Source organism: Microtus pennsylvanicus, chromosome 14, assembly GCF_037038515.1.
Source record: "Microtus pennsylvanicus isolate mMicPen1 chromosome 14, mMicPen1.hap1, whole genome shotgun sequence".
Lineage (NCBI taxonomy): Eukaryota > Metazoa > Chordata > Mammalia > Rodentia > Cricetidae > Microtus > Microtus pennsylvanicus.
Window position 1 is genome coordinate 74339691 of NC_134592.1, and position 17887 is coordinate 74357577.

At 41.2% G+C, this 17887-nt stretch overlaps 1 protein-coding gene across 2 annotated transcripts in view; it reads right to left on the reverse strand.

Annotated features, from left to right (window-relative positions):
• Cog5 (component of oligomeric golgi complex 5) overlaps nt 1-17887 on the reverse strand; it is a 244496-nt gene that overhangs the window by 10094 nt on the left and 216515 nt on the right. For both annotated transcript variants that reach the window (XM_075948492.1, XM_075948493.1), the window contains exons 18-19: nt 17242-17479; nt 10695-10771 (exon numbers count right to left, since the gene is read on the reverse strand). In XM_075948492.1, the coding sequence (XP_075804607.1) occupies nt 10695-10771; nt 17242-17479 (315 nt within the window). The remainder of the gene's footprint in view (nt 1-10694; nt 10772-17241; nt 17480-17887) is intronic.

The following is a 17887-nucleotide window of genomic DNA, read 5'->3' on the forward strand; positions in this document are numbered from 1 at the left end:
ATGGTTTCACAGCTGCCAATTTTCAGACACCCTGTTAAGGCTAATCATGAAATGCAGGACAAGAGGTCCTGATGCTCCTGTCCCCACATCCAGTATCAGTGCTGGTCCCTTTCATGCCACCTGCCACCAAGCCTACCCTCTCCAATTCTGAGCAAAGGGCCTGATAAAGCAGCAAGACCACTGAGTACAATGCTCAGAAACTCCCGAAGAATTGAGTCAGAGAAAGGAAACATGACCCTACTGTGAGACAGGATGCAGCTAGCCATCCTTCCCGCACAGGACATGGCACTGCTATTGAGAGGACAGACAGATGTCAGAAGTGAGGCTCTAGGAGGAGAAAGATGCAGGAGGCTAATCACTTGGAATAAACAGGGGCTCAAAGTTTAGGTTAGAAGGGCTCCTCTCGGTGTTTGCTCCCACCACAGAAGGTAGGGTTTCATGAAGGGGGACTGTCTAGGTCTTCCTGGAGCTGTCCTGGAGCTTCTGGGAGCAGAAGCCAGGAACATCAACTCTTTCAGTGGCAAGAATTTGCCACTAGTCTCTAAAAATTTGCTATTTTCCAAATATAATAGACACAAGCATTCTAATGTTTCTGGACAAAACAGGCATGTCTGGAATAAGAAGCAGGATGGTCAATTCCCTGGGGGACCCTCAGCTACTGTAGCCTTTATTGATCTGTTTTTATGGTAAATAGGATTTTTTCCATTATTTCTTTCTTAGGAAGTTAGCTATTATATATAGAAATATAAGTGATATTTCTGTATGTTAGTTTTGTATTCTGATATTTTGCTGAAGTGAGTATTAGGTCTCAGGGCTTTCTGATCAAGTCTTTAGAATATTTTAAATATAGGATCGTGTCATCTAAAAATAGGGATCCTTTTGCTTTTTCCTGTATTATTTGTGTCCCCTTTACTCCCTTCTCTCGTCTTGCTGTCCTAGTTGTGACTTTGAGCACCACTGAGTAGGAGCAGAGAATGGGCACCCTTGTCTCATTCCTCATTTCAGAGGAAATGCCTTCAGTGTTCCTAATTTAGTATAGCGTTGACTAGAGATCTGTCATGTATAGCTTTTGTTATGTTGAAATATATTCCTTTGATTCTTAACTCTCTTCATTAAAGGATTTTAAACTTTGTCAATGGCCTTTTTGTATCTGGGTTGATTATGTGGTTTATTTCCAAAAGTTTATCACTTTGAGTTTCTCTCCACCTAATTTAATGCTGGCTGTCGGCTTGCTGTAAATTTCTTTTATTATATTTAGATATGTTCCTTGTATCTCTCCAAAGACCTTTTTCGTGAAGGGTGTTGGATTTGTCAAAGGCTTTTTCAGCTTTTAATGAGATGATCATTTGTTTTTTTTTTTCTTTCAGTTTGTTTATATGGTGGATTACATTGACAGATTTCTGTATGTTGAACCAATTCTACATCTCTGGGATAAAGACTATTTGGTCATGGTGGAGGATTTTTTTTTTTTGTGTGTGTGTGTTCTTAGATTCAGACTGCCAGTATTTTATTAAGTATTTTTGCATTAATGTTCATGAGGGAAACTGGTCTGTAGTTCTCTATCTTTGTTGCATCTTTGTGTGGTTTGGGTATCAAAGTAACTGTAGCCTCATAATAGGAGTTTGGCAATGTTCCTTCTGTTTCTGCTATGTGGAATACTTGGGGGAGTATTGGTATTAGCTCTTCTGTGAAGTTCTGGTAGAATTCTGCGCTGAAGTCATCTGACCCTGGGCTTTTTTTTTTTTTTTTTTTTTTTTTGGTCAGGAGACTTTTAATGACTGTTTCTATTTCCTTAGGGGTTATAGGTCTATTCAAATTGTTTATCTGGTCTTGATTTAATTTTGGTATATGGAACATATCTGGAAAATTGTACATTTCTTTTACATTTTCCAATTTTGTGGAATACAAGTTTTTGAAATATGACCTGATGATTCTCTGGATTTCCCCAGTTTTGTTGTTATATCTCCTTTTCATTTCTGATTCTGTTAATTTGGATATTCTCTCTCTGCCTTTTGGTTAGTTTGGATGAGAGTTTGTCTATCTCGTTGATTTTCTTGAAGAACCACCTCTTTTGTTTCACTGATTTTTTTATATTGTTCTCCTTGTTTTTATTTTATTGATTTCAGCCCTCATTTTGATTATTTCCTGTCATCTACTCCTCCTGGGTGAGTTTACTTCTTTTTGTTCTAGAGCTTTCATGTATTCTGTTGATTTATTAGTATGTGATTTCTCCATTTTTTTTCAAGTGTAGGCATTTAGTGCTATAACCTTTCTTCCTAGTACTGCTTTTCATAGTGTTACATAAGTTTGGGTATGTTGTACATTCATTTCCTTTGAATTCTAGAAGTCTTTAATTTCTTTCTTTATTTCTTCTTTGACCCAGGCATGATTCAGGTTCCATTAGTTTGTAGGCTTTCTGGAATTTGTTCTGTTGTTGAATTCTAACTTTAAGTCATGGTGATCCAATAAGATACAGGGGATTATTCCAATTTTTTTGGTATCTATTGAGGTTTGCTTTGTTACCGATCATGTGGTCCACTTTAGAGAAGGTTCTAAGAGGTGCTGAGAAGAAGGTATATATATTCTTTTGTGTTTGGAGGGAATGTTCTATAGGTATCTGTTAAGTCCATTTGAGTCATAACATCTGTTGGTTCTCTTACTACTCCGTTAAGTTTCTGTCTGGCAGACATGTCCAGTGGTGAGAGTGGAGTGTTGAAGTCTCCACTATTAGTGTGTGGGGCTGCATGTGTGATTTAAGTTTTAGCAATGTTTCTCTTACAAATATGGATGCCCTTTTATTCAGGACATAGATGAGGAGAATTGAGACTTCATCTTGATGGATTTTTCCTGTGACAAATATGAAATGTCCTTCTTCATCTCTTTTGACTACCTTTAGTTTGAAGTCTATTTTGATAGCTATTAGAATAGTTATACCAGCTTGTTTCTTAGGTTTGTTTGGAAAATCTTTTCCCAGCCCTTTACTCTGAGGCAATGTCTTTGAAGTAGAAGTGTGTTTCTTTTATGCAGCAGAAGGATGGATTCGGTTTTCATATCCAATCTGTCAGCCTGTGTGTTTTTATAGGTGAATTGAGTCCATTGATATTAATGGATATTAATGACCAGTGATTGTTAGTTCCTGATATTTTTGTTTTTGTTGTTGCTGGTGGTACAGAGTGTGTTTTTCCCTTCTTTGAGATTTGCTGTGCTTTAGTGGGTGTGACTAACTTCCTTGGGTTGGGGTTTCCTTCTATTACTTTCTATAGGGCTAGATTTGTGTATAGCTATTGTTTAAAATCTGGTTTTGTCTTGAAATATCTTGTTATCTCTGTCTATGGTGATTGAGACCTTTGCTAGGTATAGCAGTCAGGGCTGTCATCCTTGGTCTCTTAGTTTTAACATAACATCTGACCAGGACCTTCTGGCTTTAATTGTTTACATTGAGAAGTCATGTGTAATTCTGATGGGTCTCCCTTTATATGTTATTTGACTTTTTTCCTTTGCCTTTGCAGCTCTTAATAGTCTTTCTTTATTCTGTATATTTCATGTTTTGATTATTATGTGGTGAGGAGACTTTTTTTTTTTTTGGTCTAGTCTATTTGGTGTTCAGTAAACTTCTTGTATTTTCATAGGCATGTCCTTCTTTAGATTGAGACAGTTTTCTTTATTACTTTGTTGAACATATTTTTGTGCCTTTGAGCTGGACTTCTATCTATCTCTATTATTCTTAGGTTCGATCTTTTCACGGTGTACCACATTTCCTAGATATTTTGTGTTAAGAATTTGTTGGATTTAACATTTTCTTTGACCATTGAATCTAAATCCCCTACCATATCTTCAATGCCTGAGATTTTCTCTTCCATCTCTTGTATGCTGTTGTTAATGCTTGCATCTGTAGTTCCTGATTTACTCAGCTTTTCCATTTCCAGAAATTCCTTCATTGTGTTTTCTTTATTGCCTCTATTTCAATTTTCAAGTCTTTTCTTGAACTGTTTCCTTCACTTGTTTATCCTTTTTTTTTCAGGGTTTCTCTGTAGCTTTGGAGCCTATCCTGGGAACTAGCTCTTGTAGACCAGGCTGGCCTCACAGCGATCCACCTGTCTCTGCTTCCCGACTGCTGGGATTAAAGGCGTGCACCACCACTGCCCGGTGTGATTGTTTTTTTTCTTTAAGGGATTTATTGACTTCTTCTGCTTTTTGTTTGTTTGCTTGTTTGTCTTTCTTCCATTTCTTTAAGGGAATTTTTCATTTCCTCTTTAAGGGCCTATATCTTCTTCATAAAGTTATTTTTAAGCTCATTTTCTTCTGCTTCATCTGCGGATGTTCTGGTCTTGCTATCACAGCACCACTAGTTCCTGTTGCTGCCATACTGCTCTTTCCTTCTGTTGTTCAATGTACCCTCACACTGCCATCCACCCATCTTTTACCCCAATCAGTGCAGCTGTGGCCCACAGTTCCAGTGGTTGTTCTTCCTCCAGGTTCAGGTGGGGCCTGTGGCTCCATTGGTCACTGATGCAGTGGAAGATGGTTGGGGTGGGCACAAAGGATGCTGTTCCCTGGTCACTGGGGCTTCGGTAGGAGAGGTTGGGGCATGGGATGTGCCCCCGGGGGTTAGGACCGAGAGAGCAGGGCTGTCCAGCCAGGAGTTCAGACTCACCTCTTCCTCCAGTCCGCGTGTATATGTTCTAGTCTAAGTTACTTCATAGTGTGTAAAATAGTTTCCAGGATGTACCTTGCCCTGACAGACTCCATTTTACAAACAGATTTTTGACTCCCATTTTGAGGATGGAAGATAATTACATGCAAGGTGGACTCACAGACACCATCATCTATCCAGTACGAACCACGCAACACAGCTAGATGACATGATCTTAGCAGTAGAAATGTGCTAATTTATCAATGTATGAAGGTCAATTGAGACTGCAGGGGCATATGAGTACATTAAAATTATATCAGCAAAACCAAGCCCAAGAACTTAACAGACAGCCAGACCAAAAAGAGGATGCAACTCCTTTACCTGTATTTCATAAAATGGTCATCACAGGGGCCCACACCAACCCATCATTTGGTATCTAGAGTATGCACCAAGAAATGACAGGCAGAGAAGTCTCAATTATCCCTGGGCTGTCAGCTCAGTCTTCCACTGTTGACACAGCCATCCACATGCATGCCCTTCTGGACTTAGACCTGCTGTTCCTGCTGCAGACTGGGTTCTGTTCTTTTGTCTCTGCAACTGGCCACATCTTTAGTTTCAACTCAAACTCTTTCATGGTTTGAACTCTACAGCAAAGGCTTCTTCCTTAAGGCTGGTTTGGACTTGTTATCTTATTAATATATGCATTTATGATATATGAAATTTAATAATGCATTTCAATCCATCAACTTCTAAAAGCTCTTGTACTACTACTGTTGCTAACTTGTATTCTTTCTGTAACTCACACACACACGCGCGCGCGTGTGTGTGTGTGTGTGTGTGTGTGTGTGTGTGTATGTACATCTAGAGATATATTCATTATATCCTGGGCATGGTGTGATATGAGAGTTAATATTAGTAAAAAAGGAGTAAAAGAACCTGCATTCACCTCAGCCAGATTATTGAGGTAGGTAGATTATTTGGCAAATTGGTGCTATTGAAACCAATGCAAGTCATAGATTATTGTTATTCAATAAATTCTGACACTACGGAAAGACACAAAGTGTCCTATGTTTCTAACATAAGGTGCTCATGACAGACCACAACATGTATTTACAGTTGTCACATTTAACTGACAAACTATTCCCTTTATTAACATGTGCATGGCTTTACCTGATCAGATACAGCAGCATTTATATGGTCAATAGATCAGGGCCTTCAAAAACCCTCAATAGCCAGGCAGTGGTGGCACACACCTTTAACTCCAGCACTTGAGAGGTAGAGGCAGATGGATCTCTGTGGGCTTGAGGTAAGCCTGGTCTACAGAATGAGTTTCAAGACAGTCAGCCAGGGCTGTTACAGAGAGAATTCATGTCTCAAAAAAACCAAACAAACAAACAAAAAAGAAAAGCCTTTGTATCCTGCAATGAAAACCAACACAAAGGAGCGTTCTATTTTAGTTACTGATGATGTCCCTTTCCTGAACCTGCTCTTTCTCTCTCGCTCTTTTCTTCCCTGCCCTTTTGCTAAAAGCTTCAGCATAGCACAGTCCCATTCCCTGGCTGTTTTTACTGATCTATGAATCCCAGATAAGAAGAAGGTTCCAGCAAAGCAGGCAGTAGACATCAGGAACAAAGTATCCCTTCAGGAGGCGAGGTGAGGTGTGCTGAAAGGTTGTATCTCAGGCTTACAGACGGACACTGGCATCTACGGTCTTACAGCATCTGGTGCTCAGGGGTTAACTTCACGCTGCACAGAGGCAGATGAGAATAGGGTCTTGACAGTTCTGACATGTGTGTCATGTGTAGAAAACACAAAGCCTCTAGGGGCAGATCAGGAATGTCAGGATTTTTCTGAGGCAGCATTCTGCCCAAGTATGAAAAGGTTTTTGCTGCCCGAGGAACTCTAATGGAGACAGCGAAATGCAAATGTATGCAAGAACCTCGCTGGCTTAATTAACTGGTCCACTGATATTACCATCAGAGAGAGTGCCCAGGGGCACATGGCAGTGTGCTGTGTGAAGGGAGAGGGTGGGAGGGAGGAGTAGGCTCTTAACTGAAGAGGATCTGGCTGTCAAGGTCTTCCTCCCTTGCAAAGAGGTCCCTGATGCCCTCCCCAGCCCCACTGCTTCAGAATGAGGTCTTCTGTGGATTCACACTACGCCCGAGGTACTGTTTGGCTTGCCTGCCCCAACCTTGTTAGAAAATGTTTTAATGGATGTTATATTATTCTTTAGCTCTTCTGTTATCTCTAGATGGGAAAACAATGTAGGAAATTTAATAACAAAAATTACTGGTTTTTCTCACTAAAAAAATAAAGCTGAGGCAGGAAATTTGAAAAAGAAAAAAACTGACAAGGTTTTGATGGCTCTTCTTTTTTCTCTTCTCCACATAAAACACATACCAGTCTTTACCATATATCAGAGCTCTCTCTCTCCCCCCTCTCCCTCTCTCTCTCCCCCCTCTCCCTCTCCCTCTCCCCTCCCTCTCCTCCTTCCTCTCTCTCTCTCTCTCCATCCCCTTCTCTCCTGCCCAGACCCACAGAGGATCTGGCTCAGGCAAGAGAAGAGAGTACATCATAATAGGGAGCATGGACACAAGCTGCAGGCATGGTGTCAGGAGACAGAATCTTTTTTTTTTTTTTTTTTTTTTTTTTTGGTTTTCTGAGACAGGGTTTCTCTGTAGCTCTGCAGCCTGTCCTAGAACTAGCTCTTGTAGATCAGGCTGGCCTCTAACTCAGAGATCCGCCTGCCTCTGCCTCCCGAGTGCTGGGATTAAAGGTGTGTGTCACACCCACCCCCCACCCCGCCAGGAGACAGAATTTTAGAGCCCACATCTTCCAACTGAAGCAGAAAGCTGTTGTTTTTTATCTTTAGCACAGTGGCTGCACCTGATCCTAACACTGCCTCAGCTACTGACTGTGCCTCACAGCCTCAGCAGAGATGCTGAGGCCTTCATGTCTGCCATTGCCACCTCAGCCACCATGAAAGGAAGCAAATGTTGTTTTAAGTCAGTCTCTATCTTTTTATTTTACCAATAAAGACTTGGGAGCCAAATGCTGGGATGAAAACCTGCTAGCTCAGAGAGGCAGAGAAAGAGCTAGCTGACCTTCCTCTGTATCATCTCAGAAAGAGATGCCTCTCCTTTCCCTTCTGAAACTAACACTCCTCCAACTGGATGTCCTTCCCTTCCACTTCCTGTGCCTGCCCCCTTCTACTTCCTGTGCCTGCCCTCCAACCTCCTGACTTCCCCTCACTCTCGATAGTTAAATCCAGTCAACTGGTTCTTTGCTCCACCTCTTGACCTATGGTTGCTTTTATTTAAATGATGCAACCTCAGGGTTCACAGTGTGATCAAATATACTGTAACAAAAAGCAGAGAGAGCTCACTGGGAGTGGTGTGAGGCTTTAAACTCAAGCCTGCCTCCAGCAAGGCCATACCTTCCCAAACAGTATCACCAACTTGGGACCTCACATTCAACTACCCGAATTTATGTGGAGGGCATTCTCAGTTAAACTACAAACAGCAGTCTGTACTCATAATACAATGCTGTTGTGGCTGGGTCAGTGAATGTTCCGAGGACATCAGTCCAGTATCCTTTGATAAAGGTCTGAGAAAGATACTGGAATGACATTCATTTGCTGTAGTAGGACTAGGGTCTTGTTTTTGATAATCCCAAATTCCATGTTTAGGTTTTATTGTGTGTATATTAAAATAGTGCTAATCTTAATATTTGTGAGATAGGGAGTAGATCAGAGCTAGAGACCTTTGTGGGACCAAGCCCAAGCCAGGAGCAGACCCAGGGACATTTACAGAAACAGGACTGAGCCAACGACCTAGGCCAGAGAAGGCTTGAGACAGCAAACTCTATAGGAGCAGAGCAAACCCCAGGAGTCCCTAGTGACCTCAGGAACATGGAGTGACCAATGGGGTGACTGCAACCATGGCCCTGACTGCACCATGAGGAGCAACCATCTGAGCCTTAGATCTACTGGCACCTGAAGATTGATCACCAGAGTCACAGGCAGCCCCAACCACACCAATCAGAGGAAAAGATGAGTAGACAAGGTAAGAACACACGCAACACCGCAAAGAGCAACATGACACCAGTAAAAACTAGTGACCCTACAACAGCAAGACTTGAGCAACCAAATATAGATGAATCAGAAGAAACTGATCTAAAAAATAACTTTAGGAGAATGTTTGAGACCCTTAAAGAGGAAATAAAAAATTCCCTCAAAGAAATGGAGGAAAAGACAAACAAAAATATTGGAAGCCATGATGTACTCTCTCTCCCTCTGGAGCCATAAATAAAAATAAACCTTTCCTTGTATAAATTGCTTTTGTCATAATGCTTTATCACAGCAAGAGGAAAGTCAGTAATAAAGTGTACTACCATCTTTCTCAAAGTACACGATTATATAATTCATTCAGTATGGCTATTTTTGAAGAGAAAACAAATAAATGATAAACTGGTAACCTTGGGATCTAATCTTTCAACTTAGAGCAGAACTAGAATCTAACACACTACTTAGAGATTTATTTATTTTTAAAGATCTCAGCAGGCCCAAACAAGGTATTTGAAAAATATACACGATCTCATTTAGGTCAAGCGATGGTGGCGCACGCCTTTAATCCCAGCACTTGGGAGGCAGAGGCAGGCAGATCTTCATAAGTTTGAGACCAACCTGGTCTATAAGAGCTAGTTCCAGGACAGGCTCCAAAGCTATAGAGAAACCCTGTCTCGAAAAACCAAACCAAACCAAACCAAAACAAAACAAAAACAACAAAGAAACAAAAAAACAAAAAAAACAAAGAACAAGATCTCACTTAGAGTTTTCTTGCAATCATGGACGTATGTGCAGTGATTATCCACTGCAGAAAAAGCAAAATTCAGTCCATGATGCTGGCAATGAAAACAAGAAAGAAACTCTAAAGCACATGACCGCTGTCACAGCACTGGCTTCCTACACGGCTATTACAGCAGCTTGAGGACACTGGAAGGACACACACTTACCGACCACACTAGTTTCCAGAACTGAGTCAAGGTTCAGACAGCTCACGCTGCCTTATATTTACAGAAATACACCCACACGTCATTAGGCTTTTGGATATTTGAGTAGTTTGTGCCAAAGCCTTCTTTCTATGTAGCAGGCTATACTCACAAAATTGTTATGTTTATTAATTAGATCTTTCCAGTCTATAGGGTTAGCCATATTTTTAGTATGGATATTTTCTTTTTTGTAAACATGAAGCATTTGGAATCCTATTTTACGGAATGAACAGCCATATGCACAGGACTACCCTACCTTCTAGCATCTACTACTGAGGTCATAAAGCTACTACATGTTTTCAGAACAGCATCCAGTTGTGGAAAGGACAGATCCACTCGTTAAACTGCTATATTATTACATCACAAGTATGAACTAGCTAACTGTTACTCTTTGTTGTTGTTATTTTTTGGAGACAGGGTTTCTCTGTGTACATCTAGCTGTCCTGGATCTCAATCTGTAGATCAGGTTGGTCTTGAACTCACAGAGATTTACCTGACTCTGCTTTCTGAGTGATGGGATTCACTCACTTTTAAAACTGAACTGTAGGAAGTCTAACCCTAAATTTGGTGCTCAACTGCATCAGTCTGAGCTCCCTAATTCATTCCCTAAGTTCTTCACTGAGCTTGGTTTTAGTCAATAGTTGTGTTTGTTTATATTATGTAATACTTTTAGGAGTAGACTGGATTTAAAATGTACATGAATAAATAAAATTTTCAGAAAAAAATGCCTGTATTATAATGTGCTTCCTAGTGTTTCTGTAAGAATGGGAAGTTAGAGAACACCCATCAGCTCAGCCTGCAGGTTATAATTCAAAAAGAACCTCCCCCAATGTTATTAGCTACTGCATATAATCTTACATGGTGTTCTAAACAAGATCTTTTAGGACGATCATCTCATATATGCAATGCTACAGTAAAAAATGAATGTTGACAATTTTATATAGCTTAACCTCAATACGAAGAAAGGACCACCTGCTCGCAAGACGGTATATAACAAAGAATTAGGTCTTACCTGAATGACCTCAGCATTCGATAGGACTTTCCCAAATCAGACACCCTTCTACAAAGTGGACCCACAGCCAGCTCCATCTGAAATATGAAGAGATAGACTACAGTTTTACATGGCAGACTCTGAAAGTCAAACTTGAGAAATACTTTAGGTCAGTTTTCCTTTGTTGTGATTAATACCTGATATGAACAATTAAGAAAAGAATGACTTATTTGGGTTCATAACTTCTGAGGTGCCAGTCCATCATGGTGAAGGTCTGGTGGGGCAGAATCGCTCACCCAATGGTGGCCAGGACACAGGGAGAGAATGCCTGTGCTGAGGGAACCCCTCCTCATCTGGCCCCAGTTGTGGATGTAGACTTACATCCAGCGCAGGTCTTTCCCTCAGTCAGTCCTCCCTGGAGACGCCCTCCCAAAACTGCACTTTACTAACTCGTAGGACATTTTCAAACCAACCAAGCTAAAAGTTTGACCATTACCTTACCTCAGCTCTCAAAAGTTCTAAGTCTTTGTAAGCTTAATGTTGACTGGCTGTGAAACACGTTCTGGAAGCCACTTAAATTTATTAAAAGATAAAGACTTCAATGATATTAACACTGCTTTACCAAAGAGGCCCAAGATGAGATTATTTCTACGCTGTTAAGAGGAGTGTTGGAGCAGTGAGACCCCAGATCCTGAATTTCTTGTAATCCCCTGATCTGAGTGCCTACAGCTGCTCTGAGCACGAGACCTTCAGGAGTTCCTGATGGCAGGAGAGTGGTTTCTGGTGGGTTTGGCTGGGGCGTGGCTATCTCTATATAATCTGCCACTGAACACCATCAAGGGGGCATTCTTGGGGAATTCAAGGATGACCCGTGTCGCTGTCTCTCTGTCTGTATGTGTCTGTGTATTTTAACCTCCAGCCCTGTAGTGAGGTGCGGCGGGGCTGTGTCCCGCCACCCGGCTAGCTTTACCCGAAATAATTACATGGAAACTGTATTCTTTTAAATACTGCTTGGCCCATTAGTTCTAGCTTCTTATTGGCTAATTCTCACATCTTGATTAACCCATTTCTAATAATCTGTGTAACACCACGAGCTGGTGGCTTACCAGGGAGATTCTTAACCAGCTTCCTTCTCAGAGAGGAGAGGCATGGCGTCTGTCTGACTGGGCTTCTTTCTCCCAGTATTCTGTTCTGTTTTTCTCCGCCTACCTAATTTTCTGTCCTACCAAAGGCCAAGCAGTTTTCTTTATTAACCAATGAAACAACAGATAGAAAGATGACCCTCCTCCATCACAGCCCCCTTGCCTGAAGCTTGCAAAGTGGGTAATAGCACTCTGAGTGGCAGATGCTGGGGTATGGTGCGTGGCAGAGGAGTTCAAATTATGTCTGACTTGGGAAAAGAAGGTTTTCTAGACTATGTACTTGTATTCTACATAGCCATGGCAAGTCTCTATGTACTCGATAGAACTGATGAGAATTTTCACCAGTCAGCATGGTCAAAGTGATTATAAAGTTCTAGTTCTGGGGATTTCTGTGTCACAAAAGTGGCAGAATTCCAAACTACAATCAATATAAGGGGACCCTGACGGAGTTGCTTAACTCTTAGTTTTACCTTTGCCATATGTCAAATGAAGGTGGTGATATCTACTTAGTAAAATAACAAAAATTAAATGAATAATCTCTACTTGCACGATATAAATACTTAGTCATAAAGTTAGTGTGACACAGGTGGCTCAGGGCTTAAGAACTCGGAGGAGGATCGGAGCTCAGTTTTCAGCACCTACACGGCAGCTCACAACTGCTGTGAACTCCAGTTTCAGGGATGTGGTACTTTCTTCTGGCCTCTGCAGGTACTAGGCACACATATGATGTGTATACATATATGAAGGCAAAATCTCAAACACATATAATAGGTCTTAAAATGTCTGAAATTATCAGTATTTAATTTTTTTCTCATTTATACTATTAACTTAATCTGCCCTTATACAAAAACTAGTAAAGGCTGGTTTCACTTCTTTTTTTTTTTATTTATTTATTAAGCATACAATGTACTGCTGGCAAGAAACGCACCAGGTCTCATTAGAGATGGCTGTGAGCCACCATGTGGTTGCTGGGAATTGAACTCAGGACCTCTGGAAGAGCAGCCAGTGCTCTTACCCTCTGAGCCATCTCTCCAGCCCCTGGTTTCACTTCTTTTTACTTTTCTCCTTTGACTTGAAATTCTACTTGACAAGGACTGGCTCCTGGTTCTTTATCTACTGCATGCTCATGCAGATTATCTGCACTGTGTGGCACTGAGAAAACTAGTCCTCCATGCTGACAGAAATGTGCTGCATGGTGAAGGCCAGTTGAGAAGATTGCTGAGAGCAGGCCATTATCCCCTGATGGTGCAGTATCTTTATTCAAAAAAAACAAAAGGAGGTCAGGTGGTGGTGGCACACGCCTTTAATCCCAGCACTTGAGAAGCAGAGGCAGGTGAATTTCTGTGAGTTCAAGGCCAATCTGGTCTACAAGAACTAGTTCCAGGACAGCTAGGCTGTTACACAGAGAAACCCTGTCTCAGAATAAAATAAAATAAAACAACAACAACAACAAAACAAGAAACACAAGGAGAAGGAACCATCACAAGGCTCACCATCTTTATGAAAAGCTGTTCAAAACTCCTTGTCGATGTGGACCACAAAGCCCAAATTAATCAACCATTTGCAAACCATGTTCTACTCCCTACTCTTAGCCAGGTACCAAACCATATGTTGGGATAAGATGGAGAATTAGAAGTAGATTCTTTCCTTCAAAAATTCTCAAATTTAGTGAAAGGGATTTTTAAAAAATGTAACTTTTCAATAAGATCACAAACGTGTACATGTTTACATGCAGCCACAAATATACATACTTTATGATTTTTGTTGAATGCTCATTGTATTACTGACATAAATACACATATGTATATAAATATACAAGCAATTATTACTAGGCAAAATGATAGTCCCATTGAAAATGCCTGTGCCTGCCTGTCCCGAGTGCTGAGACAGGGCGGCTCCCTCGAGATGTTTTAGTGTTAGTGTTCAGGTCAGTGACCCTCTTCTGATACAGAAGATCCAGAATAAATACCAAAGATTCAGTATAAACATACACACGTTAAGGGGGAAATATTACATGGTTGGAAAACTCTAAAATACAGAAGACTAAACAAACAAAAATTTAAAGAAAAAGCCAATATTCTTGCTGACGATCCAAACACGACAGCTGGGAACCAACACACTCAACAAGACAGGGACGATGGGCTGTTCTTGAGCCCTGGGTAGTGAGTAAACCAGACGGAGTTCTGGTTTCCTTCAGAGTGGAAAATCATTTTCCACTGAGCACAATAAACATGTACTCTGCGTGGCCTCTGACATGCTGATTCTATCCACACCACTAACTGCCCTGTGCATATAAGGGTTTCCGAGTGCGTGGAGGGCACATCGTATTCTGTGATACAGTTTCATGGCATATTTTAGTCATTTCCCCTCCTCCCCCATTACCCTTGTGGTTCAGCGTTGTCAAAGATCAAACCAAGCAACCTTTGACCTAGCTCTGGAGTTAAGACTAAATGCTAAAATAATTAAATAGCTGAGGCAAAGTTCCTATATGAAAGATCATCATCACCTAAAATGGTTGTGAACGCAGGAGATTTCGACGATACAGGGCACTTTCAAAAGGTTAAATGTTTAAGATGAATTTTTAATCAAAAAAGGATCCTGAGGAGACTGAAGAATCATTTCCCTTTAAACAATGAAGTTCATGTTTAAAAAGGGAGTGTTCTGCTAGAGGAGTCTGTAGAGCTCCAGATGGACACCGAGGCTGCTCCCTGCCCTGCTGCTTCCCAGTACCCACCAGGCATTGTTAACCACAGGGCTCATCTAGATGTGTCAGGGGCATCCTTGCCCTGACAATGCTCAAGATAAGAAAAGGTAAGAAGAATCAGAACCAAATGAGAAGTTTGCTTTCTTTTCTAACTATACATTTTTAGGCAATGTGGGAAAGATAAAAATGTATACTTAAAGGGCGGCAAAAAACTTATAAATAGAATTGCTAGGAGTACCACTAAATAATTTAATTCCAACTCCAATAGCTGTCCTTCCCCTCAGAGAAAAAAGAGACAAGCGGGGCTGAGGGGGAGACGGAGCTGCAGTCTGCACCGTGGGCATATCAGCCATGAGTGGGAGTCAGCAGGACCCTGGGGGCCTTGGACAAGTGCAGGGCTTTTTGAACTGCTGTGTGATTAGTGTAGACACAGAAGCCATGTGGTCCCAGCAGGAAATTAATTACCTGTAGGAAGCCACCTCATGCTCCTGACCTACTTCTTCACTGGCCTTGTGTTGGGCACTTCCCTCTCTATGAGCCCTCCAGATGGCACCCTGCAACTGGGCTTTCTCTGCACAGGTGCTTCTGAGGCACTTAGGGCGCTCTGGAGAATTTTTAAAATGCTTCATTGTTTGTCTTTACATCTAAACATTATGTCACAATCCTCCCAAATTCTTTCTACTGATCCTTTCTTGAGCTCTGCTCATGGCTACACAGCAGGGACTTTGATCACAAGAACCCTTGCCAAACCCACAGAGAATTGTGTGGTCTGGATTCTAGTAACCTCAGTGGCCATGTTTAATTGTGATTACAACTTGATTGGCTTTTTAATAAAGACCACTTAAAAGGTTACAGTCCCCAGCTGATGCCTGTTGGGCACAGAAATTTCAGAGGAATGTTATTATTTGGACTAACCCAGACAAACAATTCCAACCAAACGAGACTTTGGAGAACGTTTGCTAACACTACTGGCCACAAATAGGTGCTTCAGCATCTCTTTCCTGCACTGTGGCTAAGATCTGAGCCAGGCTAAGAGGAATCGTGGGATCAAAAACTGGAACACACCATGCTGGAGCAAAACACGGGTCAGCAGAGAGAACTGTGTGTGTGTGACTTTTCTGAACAGAAGTTAGTAACAGAAACTGATGAGTTCCATTTATCCTGATGGGGAAGTGGTTTCAGAAAGTAATGTGTCTTAAGAAAAAGGGAATGTAAATATAACTCTGAGGGCTGTAGCTTTGGGAAGGTGGAAGCTCACCCCACCACTGGAGGCTGTGCACCCTGGGGTACTAGCTGCAGTAGGGTGCTGTAAAGGACAAAACTTGCCATCTTTCAAGAGAACACAATCATTAAAATAAACCCTCCACCAGCAAGCCTCTCTCCTACAGCACTCTCCTTCTGGCCAGCGCCTGCTCAGCCACCACTCTAATTGGACTTGAAGTGCTGCCTCCAGGAAAGTGACTCAAGAGCCAGCTGGAGAAGAATGCAAATGAGCTGCTGGGGGAGGGAGCCTAGCAGGGAGGAAGACAGAAAGAAAAACAAAACCGAGGAGGAGAGAGGAAAAGGGGAAAGACCCATTAGAGAACAGCTTACACACAGTATTTTTAAGGAATATGATAGGTTGTCGGACACACAGACACAACTGTTTCCATAAAGTCATTGTTCACAGACAGAAATGAAGGCAGCAAAAATGGACAAAGTTAAGACAAATTAATAGGAGCATTTAATTATTTCTTTTCTCACATGTGGCTGCTAAAGGGACCATTCCCAAAGGAAGACTCTTTTTGTATGGAATAGTAGTTCCACAGACATCATTTTGGGGATGAAAATAACCAATTGCTGGATCATTATAAGCAAAGAGAATAGTTTCTGAAAGCCAGGTTTTTGTCAGCTGTTTGTGTTGTAAGTGCGCTAGGGTGTGGGAGCATCTGGTAGTCAATATCCTGAGCAGGCAGCCCAGGTCCTCTCCCAGTCACACACTGACATTAGTATTTATCTTTATAAGCAAGGAGGATCTGGCGGACTAATATGAAGACTCCATTGGAGTAACTATTTAGATCAGTAAAGCTAACAGTTTTGAAAGGGTTTAACATTAAAAGAGAATCAACTGTTTCTGAATCTTCTAAGGAAACTGGGTGCTTAGACTGTTTTTTCTTTGCCTCTGATTACTGAAAGGTAATGGGGGAAAATCAGATAGCTTGAGTAATTTTGAGGCTAATCACAGAGGTGAAGGGTATTGTATTTAGTGGAGAGTCCAATTAATCAGACTGTATCTGACAAGCAGCCTGCTCATCTCACTGAGGAGAGACGCTCTCGAGAAGACCACTGATGGGCTAGAGCTCTTCCAACATGCTGTTCCTTTCTGGCTCCTTGAAAAGTCAGCTCACTGCTCTATAATTTTTGAGCAAAGTCGATCAGTTATTGTTATGGCTCTACTGGATGATAAGATAGGAAGGATGTGAACTGCTGCTCTTCTGTGGCACAAGACATCTGCCTTAATCCCGAAGGATCAAAGATGAGGGATGATAATTTTGTTAAAAAGAAAGAACAAAAATAAAACTCCTAAAATATTTTAAAACTCTTCTGTATAGCCAATTAATTTCAAGTGAGTTTTCTTTTCTCTTTTGCTGCATAAATAGCTAAGACACTAGCGTTTTAGGTATTTTTTTACATAATAGGTTGTCAGTGAGGCTCAAATCCTTGGAGCAATGCATCAACTTACCTGCGCAAAATCAGTAGCAAGTCGCATTTTTCCACCTTCACCAAGAGGTCTTACGAGACTGGCATTACGGATAAAAAGTTCAATGGCTCTTTGGGCAATAGCTTCAGTGTTGTCAAAGACAAAATCCAAACATTCAAAGTGCTTAAAGTAGTCATTCATAACTCTGGCAATGAAACCTTGTAGCTCCTTCATGTACAGAGAACAAGGAACATCAGGCTTTCCTGAGCTGGGTAATGACCTATAAAAGAAAAAAAAAAGCCATTTTCAGCATCAATCCATAAAGCTACAATCTTGTATATTTTCACCTCTGGTTATTATTTCAGTCCTGTGCAATTTTCCTATTAATGGTATAAAGACACCGTTTTGCTTTGTTTTGTTTTGCTAAATGCTAAAGAATGTAAAACAAGCTGGGCAGTGGTGGTGCATGCCTTTAATCCCAGCACTCGGGAGGCAGAGGCAGGCGGATCTCTGTGAGTTCGAGACCAGCCTGGTCTACAAGTGCTAGTTCCAGGACAGGCTCCAAAACCACAGAGAAACCCTGTCTCAAAAAACCAAAAAAAAAAAAAAAAAAAAAGAATGTAAAACAAAGCTTAAATTATATTCTTAACTTTGTGTTTAGAACCTATGAGGATTACTGAAGGAATTT